This window comes from Abrus precatorius, unplaced genomic scaffold, assembly GCF_003935025.1.
Source record: "Abrus precatorius isolate BTA unplaced genomic scaffold, Abrus_2018 Scaffold8, whole genome shotgun sequence".
In the NCBI taxonomy this organism is placed as follows: domain Eukaryota; kingdom Viridiplantae; phylum Streptophyta; class Magnoliopsida; order Fabales; family Fabaceae; genus Abrus; species Abrus precatorius.
The window spans coordinates 33,861,799-33,884,825 of NW_020874428.1; the positions used below are offsets into that span (position 1 = coordinate 33,861,799).

The 23,027-nt window shown below is 35.7% G+C and overlaps 4 protein-coding genes across 8 annotated transcripts; 1 reads left to right on the plus strand and 3 right to left on the minus strand.

Moving 5' to 3' along the window:
• Positions 1–174: 174 nt before the first annotated feature.
• On the plus strand, positions 175–2,913 carry LOC113847198 (pentatricopeptide repeat-containing protein At4g30700). Its single transcript, XM_027476148.1, has one exon. The coding sequence runs from the start codon at positions 197–199 to the stop codon at positions 2,522–2,524; it is 2,328 nt and encodes a 775-aa protein (XP_027331949.1). The 5' UTR covers positions 175–196; the 3' UTR covers positions 2,525–2,913.
• A 3,038-nt stretch (positions 2,914–5,951) lies between these two features.
• LOC113847197 (cellulose synthase A catalytic subunit 7 [UDP-forming]-like) lies at positions 5,952–10,876 on the minus strand. Of its 2 annotated transcripts, none has more exons than XM_027476147.1 (13): positions 10,716–10,876; positions 10,416–10,611; positions 9,845–10,041; positions 9,660–9,763; positions 9,295–9,387; positions 8,905–9,171; positions 8,474–8,819; positions 8,130–8,393; positions 7,822–8,034; positions 7,488–7,692; positions 7,197–7,393; positions 6,748–7,101; positions 5,952–6,533 (listed from the first exon to the last, which is right to left on the minus strand). In XM_027476147.1, the coding sequence occupies exons 1-13, from the start codon at positions 10,788–10,790 to the stop codon at positions 5,952–5,954; spliced, it is 3,093 nt and encodes a 1,030-aa protein (XP_027331948.1). In that variant the 5' UTR covers positions 10,791–10,876. The 2 variants fall into 2 exon arrangements, with proteins under 2 accessions (XP_027331948.1, XP_027331947.1); XM_027476146.1 differs by having other exon boundaries at positions 9,295–9,397; positions 9,667–9,763; positions 10,716–10,875.
• Positions 10,877–12,311: 1,435 nt separating this feature from the next.
• On the minus strand, positions 12,312–18,156 carry LOC113847199 (translation initiation factor IF3-4, chloroplastic-like). 2 transcript variants are annotated; one of them, XM_027476149.1, is made up of 10 exons: positions 17,806–18,156; positions 17,679–17,718; positions 17,466–17,525; positions 17,028–17,080; positions 16,319–16,374; positions 16,201–16,234; positions 13,831–13,903; positions 13,548–13,640; positions 13,030–13,219; positions 12,312–12,742 (listed from the first exon to the last, which is right to left on the minus strand). In XM_027476149.1, the coding sequence occupies exons 1-9, from the start codon at positions 18,063–18,065 to the stop codon at positions 13,070–13,072; spliced, it is 819 nt and encodes a 272-aa protein (XP_027331950.1). In that variant the 5' UTR covers positions 18,066–18,156; the 3' UTR covers positions 12,312–12,742; positions 13,030–13,069. The 2 variants fall into 2 exon arrangements, with proteins under 2 accessions (XP_027331950.1, XP_027331951.1); XM_027476150.1 differs by lacking the exon at positions 13,548–13,640 and having other exon boundaries at positions 12,437–12,742.
• Positions 18,157–19,481: 1,325 nt separating this feature from the next.
• On the minus strand, positions 19,482–21,697 carry LOC113846611 (heat shock 70 kDa protein). 3 transcript variants are annotated; one of them, XM_027475080.1, is made up of 2 exons: positions 20,171–21,697; positions 19,646–20,005 (listed from the first exon to the last, which is right to left on the minus strand). In XM_027475080.1, the coding sequence occupies exons 1-2, from the start codon at positions 21,608–21,610 to the stop codon at positions 19,646–19,648; spliced, it is 1,800 nt and encodes a 599-aa protein (XP_027330881.1). In that variant the 5' UTR covers positions 21,611–21,697. The 3 variants fall into 3 exon arrangements, with proteins under 3 accessions (XP_027330880.1, XP_027330881.1, XP_027330882.1); XM_027475081.1 differs by having other exon boundaries at positions 19,646–20,044; positions 20,435–21,684; XM_027475079.1 differs by having other exon boundaries at positions 19,482–21,697.
• Positions 21,698–23,027: the final 1,330 nt, after the last annotated feature.

Here is a 23,027-nt window from a genome sequence, read left to right on the forward strand (position 1 = left end):
CTTATAAAAAATACTTTTTAGTTACCATTACCAAGTAAAATAGAAGATTAGAAAAGCATATTATAAGGCATGCAGAAAATATAAGAAAAAGTGAATATGAAAATACAAAAGATGTGGTGACATTATCTTTGAACAGAGAGATATAAGCAGTTGAGTACTCTCTGAAAGCTACGCCAAAGTGGGTGTCCTGTCCTGCATGGACATTAGCCGCAACACTCTGCTGGCCCTCATCAACAAAGCGTGCACCTTCCCTCACTTGGCACAAACCCACGCTCAGGTCATTCGCAATGGCTTTCAATTCGACCTCGCCACCGTCACCAAGCTCACCCAGAAGCTCTTCGACGTCGGAGCCATGCGCCAAGCACGTGCCCTCTTCTTCTCCATTCCCAAACCCGACCTCTTCCTCTTCAATGTTGTCATCAAAGGCTTCTCCCTCAACGCATCCCCTTCTTCCATCTCTCTCTACACCCATTTGCGCAAAAGCACCACTCTCTTCCCGGACAACTTCACCTACGCCTTCGCCATTGCTGCTTCTCCCAACGACAACCTCGGCATGCTGTTGCACGCTCATTCCCTCGTCGACGGCTTCGCCACCAACCTCTTTGTCGCTTCCGCTCTCGTTGACTTGTACTGCAAGTTTTCGCGCGTTGGGTATGCCAGAAAGGTGTTTGATGGAATGCCTGAGAGGGACACTGTGTTGTGGAACACTATGATTACTGGGTTAGTCAGGAATTGTTGTTATGGCGATTCTGTTGTAGTGTTCCGGGACATGGTTGCACAAAGGGTGCAATTGGATTCCACCACTGTGACTACGGTGCTTCCTGCAGTTGCAGAGATGCAAGAGTTGAGAGTGGGGATGGGGATTCAGTGTTTGGCTTTGAAGCTTGGTTTTCATTTTGATGGTCATGTGCTGACAGGGTTGATTTCATTGTTTTCGAAATGTGGGGATGTTAATTCGGCAAGTTTGTTGTTTGGGATGATTGGTAAGCGGGATTTGGTTTCTTATAATGCCATGATTTCTGGGTATACTAGCAATGGTGAGATTGAATGTTCGGTGAATCTTTTCAGAGAACTACTTGTTTCTGGTGAGAGGGTCAGTTCAAGCACTTTGGTTGGGTTGATTCCTGTGTCTTCTCCCTTTGGTCATTTGCATTTGGCTTGCTGTATTCAGGGTTTTTGTGTGAAGTCTGGTATTATTTTGCATCCGTCTGTTTCAACTGCACTCACTACTGTCTATAACAGGCTCAACGAGATAGAAGTGGCGCGCCAATTGTTTGATGAATCACCAGAGAAAACTGTGGCTGCTTGGAATGCTATGATTTCAGGTTATACGCAGAATGGTTTAACAGAGACAGCTATCTCTCTTTTTCAGGAAATGATGACAACTGAATTTACTCCAAATCCGGTAACAATCACTACTATCCTCTCAGCTTGTGCTCAACTAGGAGCACTGAGTTTTGGCAAATGGGTTCACCAGTTAATTAAAAGCAAAAATCTTGAGCCAAACATTTATGTCTCAACTGCTTTGATTGACATGTACGCCAAGTGTGGGAACATTTTGGAGGCTTGGCAATTATTTGACTCAATGAGTGAAAAAAACACTGTCACTTGGAATACTATGATTTTTGGTTATGGGCTCCATGGATATGGGCATGAAGCACTTAAGCTTTTCAATGATATGTTGCACTTAGGGTTTCAACCATCTAGTGTAACTTTTCTTTCAGTCTTATATGCTTGCAGTCATGCTGGCTTGGTGAGAGAAGGGGATGAAATTTTCCATGCAATGGTCAATAAATACAGGATTGAGCCCTTGGCTGAGCATTATGCATGCATGGTGGACATTCTGGGACGATCTGGACAGTTAGAAAAGGCCTTAGAATTTATAACGAAAATGCCTGTTGACCCAGGTCCTGCAGTGTGGGGTACATTGCTTGGAGCTTGCATGATTCACAAAGACACAAACATAGCCCGTGTGGCTTCAGAAAGGCTATTTGAACTGGATCCACGGAGCGTGGGATACTATGTCTTACTTTCTAATATATACTCAGCGGAGAGAAACTTCCCAAAGGCTGCATCAATACGGGAAGTAGTGAAGAAAAGAAAACTGGCAAAGACTCCAGGGTGTACCCTAATTGAGGTTAATGGGACCCCGCATGTCTTTGTATCCAGTGATCGTTCTCATTCTCAAACAACAGCTATCTATGCAAAGCTTGAGAAGTTAACAGGCAAGATGAGGGAGCTGGGCTATCAGTCAGAGACAATCACTGCTTTGCATGATGTGGAAGAAGAAGAAAAGGAGCTCATGTTTAATGTTCATAGTGAGAAATTAGCCATTGCTTTTGGCCTTATTGCAACTGAACCTGGTACCGAGATCAGGATCATCAAGAATCTTAGGGTTTGTTTAGATTGTCACACTGCAACTAAGTTTATTTCCAAGATCACAGAAAGAGTAATTGTAGTTAGGGATGCCAACAGATTCCACCATTTCAAAGATGGGATATGTTCTTGTGGCGACTACTGGTGAAGCTGAATAAATAATTGTTCCCCAGTCAAGTTATACGGGCCAGAAACATCTTCCAAACTTTTGGTTTTATATTCTTACAACAATATGATCTCAAGTCTGGACCCCCTCCTGTGACCCTCCACTTAAGAAGCACAACATTTCACAACCCCGGTTGAAAAGAACATTTTTTAAAGTAAGTTAACTGAATGATAGTTGAATTCTAGCTCTCTTTTTAAATAAGATGTATTTTTGTATACTGTCCTTCACCCAAACTTCATACAAACCAGTTGAGGTGAAGTTCTCCTTTGCCGAATTTTGTCACACAGCTTCTAATTAATCTTTTTCAAATTTAAATTCATTCTGTAAATGAGAAAGTACCATGTCTCTTCTTCTATATAGTCATAAAGTACTTTACCGATTATCTTCTCTAGATTGCAGTCAAACTAATTACTGTACGTGCTATTTAAACCATTGGTTGAATAAATGCTAAGTAATATTGAACTAATTGCAACAAAAAATGTCACCTGTAACACTTCTTTTCCTAAATTTGTTGTTAGTGACTAAATTATTGTAGTATCCCAAGTTATTTTGCATTGGGTTCCTTGGTGTCGACTCCTGTGCTTGCAATTGTAGGTAACATCAAATATGAAATATCAACTGCTTTTGTGTCACTGTTGGTAGAGAAATGCAGGAGACCTGAATGGAAGACAATCAAACTATGTCTGACGATAACGATCAATGGAAAACCACTTTGGAAGCTGGGTCGATTATTCATGATAATATAAGCCAAATTTCTCAGATTACAGACGTTAACCAGAGTGCATTTGCATCAAGCACTGGGTGTGCAAGACTTCTGTACTTAATAATGTAAGAATGGCAAGCCGGACCACAAGAACCATTCTATAAGGACTGAGTCTGCCTGACGGTATTTGTATTTTCAGCCCAAATTCTATTAACCTGAAAGACGATGTATCAGTGATTTATAATAGCTTACCGATCATCGTTCAGCAGCGCACTGCACACATCGTTGTATTATCCTTGTACATGCCATGGGCTCATGTATCCTTATCCCGTGAAAAGAAGAGAGAAAATAGCAAGCGTGGCAGGACCCACAACTGATAAAGGAGAAGTCCAATCATACCAACCTCGGAATGCACCTGCAAGCTGCAAACAAATAAAATCTTTGTTGCTGCCAAAACAAGTATTTCAGTTAAATGAGAAATTAAAAGCTCAAAGGCAAAAACCTTTTCATTTTAGGGCGGAAAACCATATTATATTTTCTATGCTTTAATTTCCCTATATCGGGAACCAGGCATCTATTATCTTCCGCTATTATTACCTGTGTTGATTTAGCATTCTTACGAGTTCGTCTTCCCTGACAGCATCTCTACATGCATTTTTTTTTTTCTATTTTTTTGACTGGGTTCAATAATTTCGTGTAATCATGTAACTAATCTCACTTAGTGAAATAATGCTTAATAATTGTTTGTTTGTTGCCTTTGCCTCTCTTCTTGCTCAAGCTTCTTCATTTTTTGTATCATTTTGAATGCGAAATCAATACGTCCCCAGCATCTTAATCTTCCTCCACTCTGGGGATTCCCATGCACATATCAAAATAATAAAAATTAAAGATAAAATCCATGTATGATATATGCTTTCTTGTTAGTGCAACTAGATGTGGTAAAGTGAATGTCATACCGTTTTACATTTACCTTAGATACGTGTGTTTGATCACGTGCGGCACTGATGGCAAACTAAGTCCCTTGTCTACATAATTGTACCACTGGTTAGACCGTTGGTTGTGGAGTTACTATTGGCTTGAAGTTAAATTTGCAGCTAATCAATGTTCAACGCAGGGCAGGGTAGAAAATGTTCTTCTGTGGATGAAAAAAGTATAACACATTTCAGTTTCACAACGTTTACACAACAACTGTGGAAAGTTGACATTCTTCCTAAGATGTTAGACGTTTCGTACCCATTTGTTAATTTTAAATTCAAGTTCAGATTCATTTTGCTTCCAATTATGAACCCAATCATTTTCAGTATATTTTGATCCTGTCTTGATGTTGCCTCATAAAACGTTTTCTCTGACTTTAACTTCAAACCCAACCACAGAATGATTACAAGGGAATAGATCAATAGGATAGTATGTCGCCACCTTCTATCTTCACATAAAAGACGTAAGTTACCATCATGGTTGTGGTGATTTCAGCCATTTCTTGGTAGAATTTGACATGATAGCAATGTAAAAAGTTTCTGATTCAAGGTATTCATTTCTATATGAACCTAACTTCCTACTTTTCATATCCTGGCACACTAGAAAACAAAGGAAAATGGATTTTATTAGTTCACATTTAAGTACCCCTTTTTATTTTATTCCTCTTTCCTATTTATAAAACAAGAAGTCCAGACCCAAAAATGATTGGAATCGAAGAAACTAGGAGCGAAATCCAGATCATTAGATATCAATTTGTTGCCCAAGTAAGTTCTTCCCCGCCCTGCTTTCTACTCCAGGTTTTAAGGGATCCATTCCATTGAATGTTTGTGAACAAATACCTGTGGCTTAATTCAAACAATATTGAAGTTAAACATGCCTTTTATCTGTTCCTGATGAATAATAAGGCTTAGGCTTTACTGTTAAATATTCTTAATTCGTACTTTTCTTCTTTTAATTATTCTTGGCATCATAATTCTGCATAAATTGTAAATAATGCATGAATTTATTTAGTACACAATATCAGTATAAAACTCTTCCGCTAATGTTCAATAATATTTTGACACATTATTATTTTATTCACTGTTTTTATACAATTTTACCAAGAGACTGAGGTGGTAACAAATAATGATTTGTCAAAATATTGGTAGATATCATTGTGAAATTCTTTTACACTAACTGTATATAAATTAAATTCATGAATCATGATGCAACTAACTTGATGCTTCCATGACTGAAATGAACTAACTGGGTCAAGAATTCATTTTGCTGCCAATTATATGAAATTTTTTTTGCAGATTAACAATCCTGTTCAAGATTTTAATGAAGAAGTATATGCAATCTGTTACAAAACTAATGACAAAGCTTTGGTTATAATTCTATTAGTACTCCCATGTAAATTTTACGCATGCTTTTGGATCAGAAGTAATGAGCTAGACTCCTGCAATAGAATATTAACAATATATACTGACTTGCAACAATGTATTGGTAAACCTATAATCTTGATTTACCATTCAATCCTTGGGCAATTTGAGCCAAAACAATTGGTAATCAGTATGTCATCCAGTACATTTACAACGGTGAGACAACTGCATTTGCACTTCCCAGTTTTCACTCTTTTTTCTTCCTTGTACATTCAAACTTTGTAGATTCACACACCTTACATCACAATCAAAAATTTACATACATCTTCAAAAGATGTTCAACAAAGAATACTAAAGGAAAACCAGTCTTTCAACAGTTGATTCCACATAACTTAGTATCAGGTCCCTTAGTTTTTAATACAAATGGGTCAATTCTTACCCAAAGCAAGGAGAAAATGGAAGCCAATAGCACTGACCATATAACAACAATTGTGGGTGTGCGGTTTTGCCGGCCCATCAAACCTTTAAGGAAAGGATACAGATGAACAATCACCCAAAAAGAAAAGAAAAGTTTTCCAAATAGAGGTCCCCAAGATTGGTACCCATTGTTTATGGCATCTGAGATTCCAGCAACAACCCCAACAATGTTGATTATTAAGATAGTGGTTGGAGGAATCAGAAGAGTAGTCCACTTAAAGGTGTATAGTTCTCCAAATTCCTCATCATCTGCTGCCTTGGATGTAACAGTGAAGTTGGTATCAATTCCGGCCAGAACCTTCAGAAGACCTTGTATGACAGCAAAGAGATGTGCTGACACACCACCAATGACCCAAAATTGCTCATTTCTCCACCATTCCTCAATGCTCACTCCACTCCATTTCAACTCAAGAAGACCCGTTGCAATGATTGAAGAGAAGAGAGCAACAAAGTACAAACCAGCAAAAGTGCTTATCTGGATCAATTAGCAATAGAAAAAATTATAAGCAAAACAGTTTGGCATCCATTATATAATTATGGATTGAAGTCCTAATAAAAAGATCATGAACATCCATATCATGTGCTTTTTGAAGGTAACAACATTATGGAAATTTGGCATGTTATGACTTCAAAAACATGACATGTGTAACTCATTCAGTAGCATGAAGGGAATGGAGTAATGTTGTTACCGGTGGCATGATGAATTTATCAGTGAGTAAACACACAGCAGGAAGAATACAATAGGCAACAAGAGGTATGGAGGTGAAGGGATAAACAGTTGTGTTTGCATAGGCAAATCTCTCTAGCCACTTCAGCTTCCCTTCCTTATAGCCATACCATAAAGGGCAATGGCGACTGAAGAAGATCTCAATGGAGCCAAGGGCCCAACGAAGAACTTGGTTAAGTCTATCTGACAAGTTGATAGGAGCAGTGCCCTTGAATGCAGTTCTCTTTGGCATGCAATAAATAGACCTCCAACCACGGCAATGCATCTTAAAACCTGTTAGAATATCCTCTGTAATAGACCCATAAATCCAACCTAGCTGCATATTTGGAAAGCGAAATAGCATTTAGTTTATTTTCCTAGTGTGAACAATAAGATATCAAGGAGTCTTTAAGCTGTCATTGTTGGTGTTACCTCAATTCCCCATTCAGTTTTATCTTCATATCCACAACTGATTACATGAATGGCTTCTTTAAGCTGGCTTGCTGGACTTGAGGTAGGAGGCACACCACCCTCTTCCATCAAGGTTGATGTCACAAAAATAGATGACTGCCCAAATTTCTTTTCAAAATTCATCTGGGACATTAGCACTTCTTTGTCATCATCAGCTCCTATTTGGACATAACACAAGTTAGAAAAGGTTAAAGTGATATCAATTTGGATAGAAGTTAGTCTCTACATTAGTGATCAGAAAAGTATGAGAACCTCTTAGGCTTGCAGCCTCTCCATTTGCTTCATTCTTTGCATGCTTCTTGCGCTTTCCAAAACATGGGCAGCAATCACAAGTTACCATTTTGGGACGCTTAGGATCCTTGGGAGGATTATAGCCATATAAAGCTTGCCTCCTGAATACACAACCTGTGCCAACATATACAGGACCCTGAATACCATCTAGACCCTTCATGTTAATCTGTAGAAACAGAAAGAAGAGGGAGTAGTTATATATTAGCTTACACTACTAAAAAGAAAAAAAAAATCAAATGCTTAAACAGAAGGCCATGTCTTGTCATGCTGATGTAGGTTTCTTGTGGTGACTTACATCAAAGAAAACTGTGTTCCTGTTGGCATAACGATCATGCCTATCTATGCCATCAAATCTTTGAGGAAACTGGACATAGCAGACCTTCTTCCCAGTTTGGGGATCCATTAAGAAGCACATGGCCTCTCTAGCAGCCTTGCTGTTGTTCACATAATGATCACAATCCAAGTTCAACATGAAAGGAGCATTTGTTAGCACAGCAGAGACCCGAATCTGGATATTACAGCAATTGTTGCAAGAGTCAAGTAATCGTGGCTCATAAAGGTGAAATGACAAACAATAAAAATATGATAAATAAAAAACTCTACCAAAGCATTCATAGCACCGGCTTTCTTGTGGTGTTGGAATCCAGGCCTTTTCTCTCGAGAAACATAAACAAGACGAGGAAGTTGGTTTCCTTCAGTATCATGACCTCCACTGTGACCAAGAAAGACTTGAATCATACCAGGATGGTCCTTAGTATTGTTTCCTGGCCATGGTGTCCCATCCTGCATAATCCATCCTCCTTGAGGAACCTTCTGGGCTTTTGCCACTAATGCATTGATCCTAACCTTGAACTCCTCATATTCTCTCTGACAAACAAACAATTTACAGTAAATAAGCTATAAAACTCCATGTTTTCAAGTACTATTTTGATAAATATGATACAAACCTTCATGGCTCTACGCTCCTTAACAAAGGTGGGTTGCACTTTGTCCTGTAAGTAGTCAATTTTCTCACAGAAGTACATTTCTGGTGCTCGAGGTTCTATGGAAAATTTCTTGCAGAATGGTACCCACTTCCTAGCAAACTCTGCAGTTTCTGACAAGGCTTCAAATGTACACATTGAAGCTCCATCATCAGAAATGTAGCATGATATCTTATCAACTGGGTAATCCATGGCCAAGATTGAAAGAACAGTGTTCGCTGTAACCAAAGGAGGTTCCTTCATGGGATCCACGGTACTAACAAAGACATCTACAGGAGCAAGCATGTTGGGTTCACCTTCACGCTCATACCTAATAATAAACAACATTTTGGTCAGCAATATATCATAGTTAACAGAACTATGGCACTATAACAAGAGTTAAGGTTTCTTTTTACCTGATTGAAAGGCGATCAAGATAGGTCTCTCGATCAATAGGAAACCATTTAGGAAACTGATCAAGGATCCATGAAAATGCAAACCAGATTTCACATATAATAGAAGTTAGCCATAGCCCCAATGCATCATGTACTGGGTTCAAAATTCTGTATCTGAGGAAGAAGGCAAGAATGACAAGCCGTGCCACAATCACCATCCTATATGGATTCACTTTGCTAGATGCTATTGGTACCTTCCTTGACAGTGGTTGCCTTGCTTCATCTAACCTGCAAAAATTTACATCATATATAATAAATTAAAATATCAGTTAGTTTCTTCACATCATTGATATCAAAGTTAAAGGCCTAAAACCACATGACAGTTTCCTAATTGTAGCATTGTAAGCTTACATGACTGCATCTGGATCTTCATCAGGTTCAGGTCCCAAATTCCCTTGTTGTAATTTCCAGTCATCCACTCTATCCTCTTTGGTTTCATCCCATCTTGCATTTCCTGTTTTGATCACAGCATGCCACCACATATTGTAAATAAATTTCGCCGTGTTGAGGTAGACTAAGAAAAACATTCAGAGTTGTACTTAAATTAGTGCCAAAGAAAAAGTCTATATAACTAGCCTTTAAACTTGAGCCTGAAACCAACATCAGCATAATCCGTTTTGCAAGTGTACCAAGAAAAGAATGACAATTATGATAGAAAGATGATAAATTTTTTCAAACACCATCATCAATGTCTAACAGAAAAGGCTATAAACTACATCTTACGAGGATCAGAACCCGGATATGGGTGCACTCGATTATGCAGTGAAGAAGATAATATTTGCTCCCCATAATGAGACGCTATTGGGAACTCCCCACTAACCTGCATGCATGCAAATTTATTATAGTCATATTGAATATAGGAAGTTTTATAGAGTATAATAATAACTGGTGCAAATCTTACAGGCCTAGAGCGACCCCCAGAAATAACAGCTGGGAAATGAGCATTCTCATCATCTTCAGGACCTCTTCCATAACTCATCTTCCCATGCAGCATGGCCTCAGCAGAATGGTTATGCTTGCTTTGTTCCTCAATATTAAATTCATGTTCAATATCATCATCATCTTCCTCATCTTCATCTCCCTCAACCCGTGGGCTCCCTTAGCAAAATCAAAACACAGCAAATGAAAGATATATCAGTTCCCTCCTTGTTTGTTGTTTCATTTCAACCCACTTAACCCAATACTACAATTAGCTAACTAAAAATGTATCATATAAACTACACATGTAGTAACAATTAAATCTATTGAAATTAATGCATGCTGAAAATGCATTGAAATTTGCTTAGCTAAAAATGTATCATAAACTACATGTAGTAATAACTAAATCTATTGAAATTAATGCATGCCAAAAAGACATATTGAAACTTGCTTAACTAAAAATGTGTCATATAAACTACATGTTAGTAACAACTAAATCTATGGAAATTAATGCATGCCAAAAAGGCTTTGAAACTTGCTTAATTGTTTTCTACCTTTGAGACGTTTGTATCTGGTTTTACACTGAGGGCAAACTTGTCTCCCTTCTCTCCTTTCATACTCATAACATGGTCGACATACCGGAAAACCACACTCATTGCATGCCACAAACAAGTCACCATCCACCGTGAGTCCCACATCATCGCCACATATCTCACACACTTGACCATCCAAGTTCTTCAAAGGCTTGTGCTGCAACGAAACGACACAATATATATTAATAAACTGTTTATGAAAATGAACACAAGCACCATTTTCTGAAATTTTCTCTAGTAACTTTCATGCATGGCTATTACCTCTTCATGGTTATGAATGACAACGAGCTCGTTGCGGTTGTGAGAACCAGCGACCAGACCAGCGCTGGCTTCCATGTCTTGGTGGTGACTTGGTGAATGGGACAATGAAGTGAGTGACACAGAGAAAAGTGGGGTGGTGAGTTTGAGAGAGAGATTATATTTTAGGAAGGAACACTGAGGCTTGCAGGGATTGTTTACTCAACTCACCTAATTTGTCCACATGAGGGGCTGCTGCTGTTGGTTGCAGGGTCGCCATTGCCTTGAAGCTAAGCTTCTTCCTTTTTTCTTTTTTTTATCAACAACCGTCTTCTTCGTGCTATCACCAACTATGACTACACGTTGGAGAGGTGTACATCTTGCACTTCCTTGCTTCTTTTTCTTCTTTATTTTTCAAGAACCTTGATATTTTCACATGTTGTTTTTCACTTATTTTATACTCTATCCTAAAATGAGTAGTGATTTGTACATAAAAAAATTGTATTTTATACAACAAATTTGTGTAAACTTGAGTAATAAAGAGGAAAACGTATGAAATAAGATAATTAATGTAATAAAAAAAGTGGCAAACACTTGTCTTCGATTAGTATCTTGTACCATTTTAGAGTATAAAAAAGTGTTAAAAGCATAATGTCAAAGAAATATTTTTAATTTTTCAATCTTCCAAAAGTATACTACGCTCCAAAAAGAGACATGGTTGGGTACGGTACATTATTCACCTTGTATATTTGTCTTTAAATTGATTTGTGTGGTTACGTTCCGGTTGTTCACAAATCATATAGTGCAAGACGTAACAAATGAGCAAGAAATCAGAAAGCCGAATCATTCAAATATTGATCGCGCGACTGATGTGAAAGGACAATTTTTCATGAAAATGTATGAGAAAATAAAATTTTATGAAAATGGTGTGGAAATATGATAATCATATTGCTTTCTCTAAATATATGTTTAATCACTTCATTTAAATATTTGTCTTTAACTTTAAATATGTCATTGTAAATATATGCATGTACCTTCGCTGACCCTCCTACCGTTATTAATCAACGTAACCTCATAGGTATTGGTGTTCTAAAAATAATGACATCTAATCATAGAAAATCAGATATAATAAATGCATAGAATCTATGGCGATTCAACAAGCAATATAATCAAAAAGCTCTATTTAGATACCCTCTCATAGAATCACGCAGGATGATACGGTTTTTTTATATACTGAAATACTTACATCACTTTCTATATTGTTACCTTATCTTTCAAAAAATGAAAATAAATGCTCTTAAAGCTAATTATTAATTCACTAATTAAAAAACACTCTATTGCAAAATATTTATTAAAAAAAGGACTAATTAAAAACATAAAATATTTCAAGTGTTATTAATATACAATTTTTTATACACTTTATTGCATTTTTTTTATGAAATTTTTTGTTTATTGATTTTTTAGCCAATACTCATTAGTTAAATCATTATCCTTATACAAATATTATAAATCCAAGTGTAACTCGACAGCTTTTGCTTGTCTGATAATAATCCCCGAGAACAATATACTTATCTATTTAACATTTTGTATAGGAAATTATATGAATATCCCGTGAATATTAGGAATGTATGGAACCAGAAAAAGGTGCACTCAACATCCCAACTCAAAGAAGGTTTAATGTCACAGCACATAAAGCGGAGGATATTAGAATTTAAAATAAGGTACACATGTTCACCAAAAATAAAATAAGGTACATATAAAGTGTTGCTTTCAGGACTCTGCTGTGTTTACTTGTGCGAGTAAAAAACATATAACATGTTAGCATTCTTCGAACGTAAGCACTTCAAAACTAAGCTACCTTCAAATCGTTAGGTCTGTAGGTTGCAGCCTCTACATCTTGAGTTAGAATAACCACCGTCCGAGACCAAGTTATACACAAGCAGCACCCACAGAGAGGTGCTGCATGTTGGCCTAATCATATCAGGCAAGCATATTCCCCAGAATTGACAGGTTTCCTGCTAAAGCGTTTGTTAGGACCATGTGCTTCTTGTCTTGATGAAGGTATGATTTGACATGCATTGGATTGAAATAGAAGTAGATAAATATTACAGTCAACTTCAAAAATTAAATCAGCATAAACTATTCATGTGTAATTATACTTTTATGATTAGTCTCGTGAAGACTTGTTAATGATATCCCTTCTGCAAGTTCTGTTAGAATAGACAAGGCTGTCTCTGATTAAAATTCTCGTGAATATTTATTCTATTATTGAAGATGAATTATACAACGCTATACAATACTCGGAAAATTTCAACCCAGATCAATATAAGTTACTCACGATCCATTCTACAATTAGAAACTAGCGTGGAAGTTTTCTGTTATGATTGGACACTGACGGAGACTTCATCCGCTGCTGACTTGTCTCTTTTCTTTGGTGTTTCTTGAGTCTTCTGCACAGCAGCTTTATTTGGAACCAAAACTATGAAGACGTTCCTGTCACGGAAGTTTTTAGCCTCCTCTACTCCGATCTGCAGACCACCCAAGTGTGGTTTGGATATAAAATTCAAACAGGCAATAAGAAATGTCTCCAATGACCGTAAAATCAGATATTGTCTCAAGATGGCTATGAAATGAATTAACTAAAAGTAAAACCAATGCACAAATGTAATCAAGATAGAAATAACAAATAAAGCGCTGACTGAGAATTTTTTTAGTGTGCAAACTGCCAAGCAAGAGAGTGTAACACACAGGAATTACCAGTACAACATCCCAGAACCTACTTTTCTTATAGTCCTAGTTTTTCATGCTCAAGAAATATATTACTCGATCATAATATAGCAAAGTGGCATGACATACCTCCCCAACATCATTCTGAAAACGTGTAATAAGCTCAATAGCAATATTTCTGAATTCATTTTCACGACCTTTAAGGTTTACTATGACTTTAACCTGCAGGAATGGATCACAATGATCTCAACACATTTGTATGTGCAACAGTTGAATTGATAAAAACTAATATTTTTAAAAGGTGATTAAAGGTATTATTTTGTCTGGTTGGACATCAGATATCAATAAATCCTTTGTGTGTGTCTATGCGCATGTGCATGTGTTTAATATGACATAATATAATTCATGGAACCTTGTCACCATCTTTCAAAAATTTCCGGGCAGCTTTCAAACGCACAGAATAATCATGTTGATCTATATTGTATCTGTCAAAATAAAAGTACAAAGAATTAGTCAAAAAGGCACAATCAAATGTTACTAGCAAGATAATTGAGCATAACGCAACTCAAACTAAACCATGTCTCATGAAAAACAATCTCTTCAAATTCTCTAATTGAATTTTTATGTTATGATGTTATAAATAGAAGAAAAAAGTAAATCTTAGCATAAGTGTTATGCATTAAAATGATATCATCACATTAGTTGTATATATCTTTATAGCGTGAAGCATCACATAAAACTTCCTCTGTTTATCTTTGAGCAAGCATAACTAAACAAACTCTTCTTGATGCATCCGTGCTTAATTGATCCCAAGTTCACAACCAAGAAACAAGATATTGACAATAAAATGCCAGACACATGCAGATTATTTTCTCTCTTATTTCCATCAGGTTTCTCAAAATAGTACGCCATAATTAAGAGGATCAATTTTATGTGCCTACAAGAAAATAACTGGATAGGATAAAGGACAAAAGAATTAGACACCTAAGGTTTTGTGGTACACTAGCAAAATTAAATCAAGTAATTGGGTGGGTAGAATTGTAGATGAGTATTGAAAGATTGATGTTGTGGATATAAAAAGATTAAGAGATAGGATCATAGCTCTATAGTGGAAGGGATGACCTCCTCAGATGACGAGAGATGTATTTACAAGCTTGCTAAAAGTAAGAAATGAAAGTCAAGAGACTTTGATAAAGTGAAATGCATTGAGGCTAAACCAAGGAGAATCAAAATTATTCCTTCTATAGTGGAATTCACGAGTCTTTGGTCAAAGAAACATTGAAGAGGATGACAAATGGCAAAGTAGTTAGAGCAAGCAATATACCCATTGACATATGGAAGAGTCTAGGTGAAGAGATATGAGTTAGCTTGCAAAGTTGTTCAACGAGATTAAGAGGTCTATGTAAATACTGGAAGAATTGAGGAGTAATACTCTAATCCCTATTTATTAGAACAAGGGAGACATTAAAAATTGCACAAACTATAGCAGGAGATAAAGTTCATGAGTCATTCTATGAAGTTATGAAAGGGGTAACTAAGTGAAGATTAAGATAAGACTTACATTACTTGAAAATCAATTTAGTTTTATGCCCCATCAGCCCTGAAAGCAATATGCTACTGAGATATATCAAAGAAATAAAAAATATTTGTGTGCGCTCTCGATTGATTAGAAAAAGGCATGCATCACATGACAAGAAAGGTATTGTGAGAAAAAAGGAGTTTGTATTGCATATATTTAAACAATCAAGGATATGTATGAGATCACAATGAAAAGAACACAAAATAAGATCATATCAAATTTTCCTACAATCATAGGACTACACCAAGGGTCAAATTTAAGCGTTCATATCTTTACCTTAGCCTTGAACATGGTTACAAAGAATATTTAAGAGTTGATGTCACAATACAAGCTTTTTCCAGATGTTTTAGTTTTAGTTGGAAAATCAAGTAAAAAAAGGTAAATGGAAAGTTAAAGATGTAGAGACTAGCTTTGAAAGTTCATGGATTTTGCTTGCTTAAGTAGAACATTAGATGAAGTAGATGGAGTGTAAGTTTAGCAAAAGAGACAACAACCCTAATGTTAAGGGTATAACTTGGAGAGCATACTTTACCACAAGTTGAATAATTTAAGTATCTAGGGTCGATTACAAAGAATGGCAAAAAAAAGGAGATAAAGAATGAGAATGTTGCATTTGGAATTATATATAATATAAGATTAAGAATAAAGAATGAAAAAATTAGAATGGCATCTATTGTAGATGAGATGGTAGAAAAGTGCCTTGGGTAGTTTGAATTATGGATTAGACTTATAAAGCTCCAATAAGGAGAATAGATTAGATGGAATGTAGGTAACCCAATCGATAGAGCCATAGAGGTAGAGGGAGATTGAGAAAAACTATAAGCAAAATCATTAAGAAAGATTTAAAAGTCAATGGTCTGTCCATGTATCAATAGACATAAGACAAAGTATTATGATTTACGATGTCATTTGATCCATGCAACCAATTCCACCTAGTGTAAAAAGGTTTGGTTGTAGTTATTCTTCCTCTAGTTTTTTGAAAGTAATGCAGAGAAATAATATGTATAATGCCTTTCCGGAGAACCAACAGTTAACCTAAGCCAGACTAGATTGAGTGGAAATAACAGATATACTTCTTCACATTTCTAACCCTTTACTGATTAAAAATATTAATAAAAGTAACATTTGCCCATAACTATGTATTAGTCAAATTAAATTAAGAAATCCAAAGAACAAGAATCTAGAACCAGCTTAGGACATTACCCCATTTTGAGCTCCTTCAAATCCATCCGATTAGCTGCATTTAAAAGATCATTTGGTCAGTAATTTATTGTTTGTTCTGAATTTGAAAAAATAAAATTAGAAGAAAATAAATGCTTACCAGCACTTTTCTTCTGCTGTCCTCTTTTTTTCTTTTGTTGTTCATATCTATATTTGCTGTACAGAAAAAAAAAAATATAAGGATTACTAAATTTCAAGGTCCAATTATTCTTGAAAATAAGTATATAAGTGCTCAATCATTGTGAAACAGAAGTAGAACTAAACACAGCTTTTCACACAGCTTCATTTGATTTTATCAAGCAGTAGAAGTGAAACTTAGATGACATCTACGGGTGTGTGAGTTAATATCTCCCCATTATTTGTTGTTCAATCATGTCTTCACAACATTCCCATCCCAAAAAAAAATATAGGAGCTCAGCATCCATTATAGACCAATGAGTGCAAATGATACTTCCGCCGTGACCACCACTATGTCCAACTTCAAAATTTGGACCACTAAGTAGCTGCCCAAGGTGCCAGAAGCAAGAGCAACTGGGACAAATTTTATTATTCATCTATCAACCAAATTAAAACTACTTAATCTTCAATTATTGTTGAACATGTATACAGGCAGGTCATTAACTACCAAATTTATCGACGGATGCCCAAAACTCACAATCTGACACAGTTTCAGCCACACCTTAACACGACGACTTTATACAGCCATCAACCAGTAGTATTTGAGACTAGATTTAACGAGAATAAATTGAAAAAAGGGAAGAGAGAGCCAAAAATGCATGATCTTTTCTGAGGATATACAAAGTTCACACCTGTAATTCATTATTCTAACAACGGGAGGATCTGCATCCGGGGATAATATCACCTGATAAAAAAAAAAAGAGATAAAATAAGATTTTCCATTCATGTCACCAGTATCCCATGTTCCAACATACATGCAAAAGAAAGTGTTCACCAAATTTACTGACTCGAAACAATTAGATTTTCAACACCATAAATAAATGCCTTCCTATCTCTTTTAGTCATTGTACTTGTACCTGTCTAAGCTAAATTATAGGAATCTCTTCCTCTTTCTATTTATCATCTTTTTCTCATCATAAACAAACAATGAAATATAGTGTAACAGTACAAGTACGACAATAAGATAATAAACAATTGGTACCCTATTTAATTGAACTGAAATTCAATGGCAACAAATAGATGGAATATTGAAGTATAGCTGCGACAATGACTGGGAAAAAACATCGTACCAAATCAAGCTCTGCATCTTCAGCCATTTGAACAGCCTCATCGAGCGACACTACTCCAACCTACAAAAGCAAAAACATCTTCAGCATCCTCCGATATATGCAGACTGAATTGGAAAGTTATAGAACATTTAATTCAAGCTTTATTCACGCGTGATTCTTAAGCACGAAATTAACAGCGTTAAATAAATATACGAGAAAGAAAAAAGAACAAACCATGTTCTGGTTCTGATCAATAAGCCTGACGGTATCTGACCTATTTCAAATCGAAAGCATTCTTAAGCACGAAATTGAAACAGAGATTGAAAAGAGGGAAAGGAACTGGGAGGAATGAGTAGAGTACTTAAGAGAGGAGAGGTCGAGAGCTTGTTCGTCTTCGGAATCGGCGTGGCGTCTCCGGGAGTTGCCGGAATCGGAAGTGCGGGGGCCACCGCCATAGCGGGCGGTTACGTAGGCGGGAAGGGGGAGAGAAGAGTGAGATTTGAGAGAATAGGGATTAGAGAGGAGAAGGCCGAAGAATTTGGAGTGGGAAGAAGAGAAGAGAGGTGAGGGTGTGATTGTGGTATGGAAGAGTTTGAAGGGGAAGATGCTGATGCCAGCCATGGATGGCGCTCTGACCCTTCACGCTTCAACTTTGGCGCATATCTCCCTTTCTTATCCTAAACTATGAGGACACATCAGTGCCTTGAAATTTCAAATAGATGTTAAGGACTCGAGGCTAGTTTTTTCTGGAAACAAAATGTTAATTTAAATGAGTTTTAAATTTATGTAAACTAGTAATTTTGATTTTGTTTTTATATAAAAGACAAGTATACTCGTAATTTTGTTTAAAATGGGTAGGATTAATATAAAAAGTAAAACTTTCCTTCCAACTATTTCCATTTTATTTTTTATTTGACTCTTTCATTTTGTATTTTGATACTTAAGTTTTTAAACATCAAATAAGTAGGGTTTTTCTGTTAAATATATTTAATTTTCTCATTATCATTATTATATTTTTTTCCATTTAATTGATGTAATTAAATATAATTAATAACAAACTATTTAATGAATATATTCAAGTATTATTTTACCTCCATTTTAATACAACTATTTGAGGAACTTCACTGTTAAATAGTTTTTCCTTTTTCCTTTCAAGTCACGAGCAAAAAATAAGTTTACATAAAAGACTCTGCATAAACTATTCAAGTACAACATATCATTTTTATTCTGTTTTTTATTTTCTACTTTCTCTTCAATGTTCTTTATTTTTTAAAATTTTATTTAGTTAAATTTTAAATCATAATATATTATTTAAGACTTTATTTTGATTTATTTACTGATTGAATCTAGAAAATTCTAAATAGTACTGAACGATGGCTCTCCGTAATTTTTTATTTTCTTAACTGGGTAATAAATGATTACTGTTTTGCAAACTTTTCGTACTAAATTTGACCGCAATTTTTCCAAAACTGGATCGAATAATTTTTATCTTTCGGTTAATTTAAATCAAATTACAAACGTTCTTAATCTTTGGGATTCTAGACAATATTTACTTTTATTAAATACTTTTAATTATTAATAAGAGAATTGCTTCACATAGTGCACGAGAAGTAACAAAAACTGTATATTATGACACGGGGATTTCTGTCCAAATTCTCTTATTCTTCTATTATTATAAATAATTTTTAACGAATAAGAAGTTAGAGACATGATACTAAAATCTCTCGTACTATACAGTAGCTATCTATTAAGAAAAAACATGTAACTGAAAGTAACAAACACACACGAGAAAGATGAAACCCGAAGAGAGAAAAACATTGTAATTTGTGTTTTGGATGACAAATATTGCTATATACTAATTTATGACGATATTGGTTAATAATTCAAGTGTTATTGAAAAATAATGGTAAATAAAGAATGGGATTTCATTCGACTAAAATAGCATGATGTACAGTTCTTAAGAAAAGACGAGGCACCAAAAGCATACATGATATGCAGGATGCAATGAAAAGAGAGAAAACGGAGCTGATGATGAACATGGCCGAACTATATTAAATAATCTCAGTTTAGCTTAAGAGAAAGACTTTATTCATGATTCACGAAGCCTCACATCACTGGATAAACAGATAAGAAAACCAGCAGAGTACATACATACATAATAACTACAACCTAGGCCTTATAGTAAGTCAAAATCAGCATGCTCAATCAACCTCTTCAATCTTAGGTCCAGCACCAGAACCAGCACCAGAACCAGAGGCAGAGCCATCACCAGGCATGTCATCACCCATAGGCACATCACCCCCAGCACCGCCACCTTGATACATCTTAGCAATGATGGGATTGCAAATCCCTTCCAACTCCTTCTGCTTATCCTCAAACTCATCCACTTCAGCCAACTGGTTCCCCTCCAACCACTGTATAGCATCTTCCACTGCCTTCTCAATCTTCTGCTTTTCCTCTGGACTCAACTTTCCTCCAATCTTCTCATCCCTTATAGTGTTCCTCATGTTGTACGCGTAATTCTCAAGCGAGTTCTTCGCCTCCACTTTCTTCTTCACCTCCTCATCCTCTGCCTTATACCTCTCTGCATCCTTCACCATCTTCTCAATCTCCTCCTTGCTCAACCTCCCCTTATCATTCGTAATCGTTATCTTGTTCTTCACCCCGGCAGTTTTATCCTCAGCGGACACATTCAAAATCCCATTAGCATCAATATCAAAACAAACATTGATCTGAGGCACTCCTCTTGGAGCAGGAGGGATTCCAGTAAGCTCAAACTTTCCTAGAAGATTGTTATCCTTTGTTCTTGCTCTCTCTCCTTCATACACCTGAATCAAAACCCCAGGTTGGTTATCCGAATAGGTAGAGAAAATTTGCTCTTTCTTGGTGGGAATCGTAGTGTTCCTTGGAATCAACACTGTCATAACCCCACCAGCAGTTTCCAGCCCAAGACTAAGAGGCGTCACATCCAACAACAACAAATCCTGAACCTTCTCATCTCCTTCACCACTCAAAATAGCTGCTTGCACTGCTGCACCATACGCAACAGCTTCATCAGGGTTAATACTCTTGCAAAGCTCTTTCCCATTGAAGAAATCCTGCAAGAGTTGCTGAACCTTGGGGATCCTAGTGGACCCACCAACAAGAACCACCTCGTGAACGTGACTCTTGTCAATCTTGGCATCTCGGAGACACTTTTCCACAGGCTCCATGCACTTCCTGAACAAATCCATGTTCAACTCCTCAAACCTCGCCCTCGTAATCGTGGCATAGAAATCAATCCCTTCGTACAACGAATCAATCTCAATCGTTGTCTGTGCAGTCGAAGACAACGTCCTCTTAGCCCTCTCACACGCTGTTCTCAACCTCCTCAAAGCTCTTGCATTCCCACTAATGTCCTTCTTGTTCTTCCTCCTGAACTCAGACACAAAGTGATTCACCATTCTGTTATCAAAATCTTCACCACCGAGATGCGTATCACCCGCAGTGGCTTTCACCTCGAAAATCCCCTCTTCGATGGTTAACAGAGAAACATCGAAAGTTCCACCACCCAAATCGAAGATAAGCACGTTCTGTTCACCTTTTCTCGAAGCTTTCTTGTCCAACCCATAAGCAATAGCCGCAGCGGTAGGCTCGTTGATGATTCTCAACACGTTCAAACCAGAAATAGCACCTGCATCTTTCGTTGCTTGTCTCTGCGAGTCGTTGAAATAAGCAGGAACCGTTATCACCGCGTTTTTAACGGCGTGACCCAGAAACGCCTCTGCTACCTCCCTCATCTTTATCAAAACCATCGAAGATATCTCTTCCGCCGCAAACGTCTTCTCTTCGCCTTTGTAAGTTACCACGATCATGGGCTTGTCGCCTGGGCCAGCGATCACCTTAAACGGCCACAGCTTCATGTCGTTTTGAACCGACGCATCGGAGTATCTTCGACCGATTAAACGCTTGGCGTCGAAGACGGTGTTCCGGGGGTTCATGGCTACTTGGTTCTTTGCTGCATCTCCGATTAGCCTCTCTGTGTCGGTGAAGGCTACGTAGGAGGGGGTGGTTCTGTTGCCTTGATCGTTGGGAATGATCTCTACGCGGTCGTTTTGCCACACGCCCACGCAGCTGTAGGTGGTGCCTAGGTCTATACCTATAGCTTTGCCTTCTTTTGTGGCCATTAAGATAATTCTAACGCAGTAGAAGAAAAAACAGAGCTTTCAGAATCCTATTGTGTGTTGCTTGCAGAGTTGTTTGTATGATGAAGTAAGAATGAGGAGAGAGAGAAACGAAAGCGTTATTTATAGTGGGCATTGAAGAAAGAGTACGAGAATTTACGAGGTTAAGGAGAGGAAGCTAGAGGGTTCTGGAGTGTTTGGTAAGGTTCGAGAAAAGGAAAAAGATGAATCGGGAAGTATTGACTTTATCTGGTTTGAATACGTGGACTTCCTACCTAGGCGGGACAAAAGGTCCAACCATGTTTTTTGTTTTAATGTTTTCTCAATATAGTTTCGTCATGGAAAAGGTTTGATCAAGTTCGCACTAGCGGCTTATTTTGTTTGTGGTATAAATTTCAATTTCATGTTTTAAATAAAAATATATAATTTAAATTAATTTATATATTAGTTGTAGTTAATAATTAAAATAAATTTAATAAAATTAGTTTAATTTAATTTAAATTAAATGGACATTAAATGAGACACTTAAAAGTATATCTATTTTTTAATAAATATGATCAAATATAAAAAAATAAATTAAACTCTTTAAATACAACAAATAATTTACAAACAATAATCAATTGTAAAAATTAAATATTATTATCATTAAAAATAAAAATTATAAATTTATTTTAAAAGTTATAAATAAAGTACTAAATAAAAAAATATAAATTTTACAAGACTAAAATTTATATTTGTTAGTTAAATATTATATTATTTATTATTCAAAGTTGTAAACTTAAGTAAATAAAATTTTTAATAATTTAGTGAATGATAAATTAATATAAAAATATAATAAAAGTTAAAAAATATTTTTAAAAATTATATATATATAATTTATTATTACAGTTGTAACAAAAACTAAATATGTGTAAATATTTTTTATGAGATAAAATATTCAACAAATAACAAAATATTAATTAATAAAATTTTAAGTCAGGAGTAATAATAAAAATTAATATTTAAAATATTATAAAAAATTATTTTTAATTAAAAATTAATATTTCATAAATTTTGATATATTATTTTAAAAATCATAAATTACAATAAATATATAATTAAAATTATAATAATAATATTTTATTTTATATTATATTCTTAATATGAGATAAAAGATAAAAGATAAAAATAAAAATTTTATTACTAAAAATTAAATATAATTTGAAAATGATGTTAAACTATAATATAAATGCTTTTAGTTTATGTATAGTATTTTATACTTTAATAATTAATTATTTAAAATATATATTTATTTATAAATATTTTATATATTTAAAAATTATGTTTTAATATTCATATAAGTATTTTTATTCATTTTAATTCTTGTTTTTATTAATAATATTATAGCAATAAAAGTATAACAAAACACTAATATAATAAT